General features: G+C 31.2%; 2 protein-coding genes across 10 annotated transcripts in view; one reads left to right on the top strand and one right to left on the bottom strand.

Moving 5' to 3' along the window:
- Positions 1 to 2,223, top strand: part of LOC111086875 — a 40,233-nt gene extending 38,010 nt beyond the window's left edge. For both annotated transcript variants that reach the window (XM_022391491.1, XM_022391490.1), the window contains exon 2: positions 1,683 to 2,223. In XM_022391491.1, coding sequence (XP_022247199.1) covers positions 1,683 to 2,218 — 536 coding nt within the window. In that variant the 3' untranslated portion in view covers positions 2,219 to 2,223. The remainder of the gene's footprint in view (positions 1 to 1,682) is intronic.
- Positions 1 to 3,034, bottom strand: part of LOC106463863 (ninein-like protein) — a 156,543-nt gene that overhangs the window by 77,527 nt on the left and 75,982 nt on the right. The gene's annotated exons all lie outside the window — the stretch shown is intronic.

Here is a 3,034-nt window from a genome sequence, read left to right as displayed (position 1 = left end):
AAGTGTTCAATCGTTTCGAATATTATCGGAGTGGAAGAAATCCCCACAATTGATTACACTAAGAAATATAATATCTGAAATGTCATCGTTTCGATATTATCGGAGTGGAAGAAATCCCCACAATGATTACACTAAGAAATATAATATCTTGAAATGTCATCGTTTCGATATATCGGAGTGGAGAAATCCCCACAATGATTACACTAAGAAATATAATATCTTGATTCAAACATAAATATAAACTACTTTGTGTGTTGTTGTTGTTTTATTCATTTATTTTTATACCACGGATGCCTTACAGCGATCTATTTACCAACAAAAAAATATCTGTCATTGAAAGGCACGCACTCTTTACAAGAGCACCTTTATATATATATATATATATATATACACTCTAATATGTACAATTCATACCCTAGAACTAAAGCCAGGGACAGTAACTTGTGAACAAAACGATTCAATAAATTATAAATAAAGCATATCCTGCCCAAGAATGAGCATTGTATTAAACCATATATTACTTTATATATGTATGCTAATTTCCTCAAACCACATACATGTGCAGAACAATTATAGTAATAATTTCATTCATCTGTGCCACATATACGTAAACAACTCATGTAATATTTATTCCTTTACACCAAATATCACGTTGTATATAATAGTGAATAATTCCATTAAACAATGTATCACACTGTATATAATAATTAGAGAATAATTCCATTAAACAATATATTACATTGTATATAATAAACAATTGTTCCATTAAACAATATATCACATTGTATATAATAAACAATTTTTCCATTAAACAATATATAACATTGTATATAATAAACAATTGTTCCATTAAACAATATATCACATTGTATATAATAAACAATTGTTCCATTAAACAATATATAACATTGTATATAATAAACAATTGTTCCATTAAATAATGTATAACATTGTATATAATAAACAATTGTTCCATTAAACAATATATCAAACTGCATATAATAAACAATTGTTCCATTAAACAATATATCACATTGTATATAATAAACAATTGTTCCATTAAACAATATATAACATTGTATATAATAAACAATTGTTCCATTAAACAATATATCACACTGCATATAATAAACAATTGTTCCATTAAACAATATATCAAACTGCATATAATAAACAATTGTTCCATTAAACAATATATCACATTGTATATAATAAACAGTTGTTCCATTAAACAATATATAACATTGTATATAATAAACAATTGTTCCATTAAATAATGTATAACATTGTATATAATAAATATTCTATTAAACCATATATCACGCTGTATATCAAAATAAAACAATTATACCATTAAACAATATATCATGTTGTATATAACAATGGTTATAATACTTTCGCTATCAAAGGCATTGTGAAGATAATATTATCCCCATTTGTAACTATATACGTACATGATAAATATTCTGGTATGTATTTTCTTCTTAATTTCTGAAACAAATTATAGCGACGTCATTAAACTATAGCCCTTGTCACATGTTGAGGTTGGTGTATAATACACTACAACTACACACAAATTATTATAGGTATAAATCTTTACATCACCAGTTACCTGTATGTTGTTCTTTCAATATTTTGAGCGCTTGATTAAAATAACTTAACCTGTCCTATCTCTCCTCTAGTGGAAAGACGTCCAAAGGTCGTCATCAGCGAGAGTGATCAACTGGTTGACCTACATAACGTCAGGCACCACGATCTCGCCCAGAGCGATAGAAGAGATCCCGAAACGACCAATGATCCCGATGGTTGTCATATTGAAACTATCATGCTGGATCATCAAAGTCCTGATCATACGTTCTCTCTTCACCCCGGAGAAATCGTGTTCGCCAAGTCTTGGGACGAACAAGACCACTTCACGCTATTTAGTGCTTTAGCCACCTTCGTGTGTATCGTGTCCTACATTATAAACATTGGCACTGATGTGGCTGTAAGTTACTTACTTTTCTTGGAAGACAACCTCTGGTGGTTTGGACTCACAGTGGCTAGTACAGCTATTCCGGCACTAACGGTCAACATTTTCAGCATTCGCTGGTACATGCACGATGCACATGAGACAAAAATGCAATCGGGGGCATTACCTAAGCCTCACACGTCGAAACTAGACTGGACGATTCGTATCTTCTTTCACATCGTGCTACTGGGCCCAGTACTCAGGTAATTCTATTTTTCAATCTACCACTAAGTTCTCACGACTAAATACTTCCATAGAAAGTAGTTGTTCTTGTTTGATTATAATTTAAGTGTTTTATAACACCTCGAGTACAATAATATATCTATTATGTTAATAAAAGGTACACAAAAACTAAAATATATAATTATGATTAATAGTAATATTCACAACTCTTATACAGGATACACAACCATGATTATTGTCTGTCGGTTATCAAACAATAAGTTACACAATAGACAAACTGTATTGCACCAATCGCGGGAGTCGAACTCCGCATTTTAGCGCTGTAAGCCAACAAGATTACTGCTGAGCCACCAGAGGACTGCTATGGTTCGGTATATTTTAAATCACAAAGAGCTGCAATAACCTTTTTCAAGGGTGATATATAATGATTTATTTAACTTAGTGTCACGAAATTTATACTGTTCCACCTTATAAATTTATACAGGTATGTATATCTAGCGAATAACAATAAAAAACGTTTTGTTTTAGAGCACAGCTGCACAATGGGCTTGTGATCTACGTCCGCCTCAAGAATCGAACACAGAACTGTTATAATTCGTTAGGCTCACCGACAAGTAAATAACTAAATAATAGAGAAATAAGAACTTATATGTCTATGCATTAAGAAATGCCAGGGTTAGCTAGCAAACTGACCCCATGATCTTATAAACATGTGTCAAAACGAACGATATCTTCAAGTTAAAGTTGTTGAACCAATATCGCTATTTTTTCTCTCTCAAATATATATCTGTCTGATGTACGTCTGTTTTTTTTTTGTGATTTTGTTTTGTGAAGTTAAGC

This window comes from Limulus polyphemus, unplaced genomic scaffold (assembly GCF_000517525.1).
Source record: "Limulus polyphemus unplaced genomic scaffold, Limulus_polyphemus-2.1.2 Scaffold1506, whole genome shotgun sequence".
NCBI classification, from domain to species: domain Eukaryota; kingdom Metazoa; phylum Arthropoda; class Merostomata; order Xiphosura; family Limulidae; genus Limulus; species Limulus polyphemus.
The sequence above is the reverse complement of the archived record's forward strand: the minus strand, read 5'-3'. Positions and strand labels throughout refer to the sequence as shown.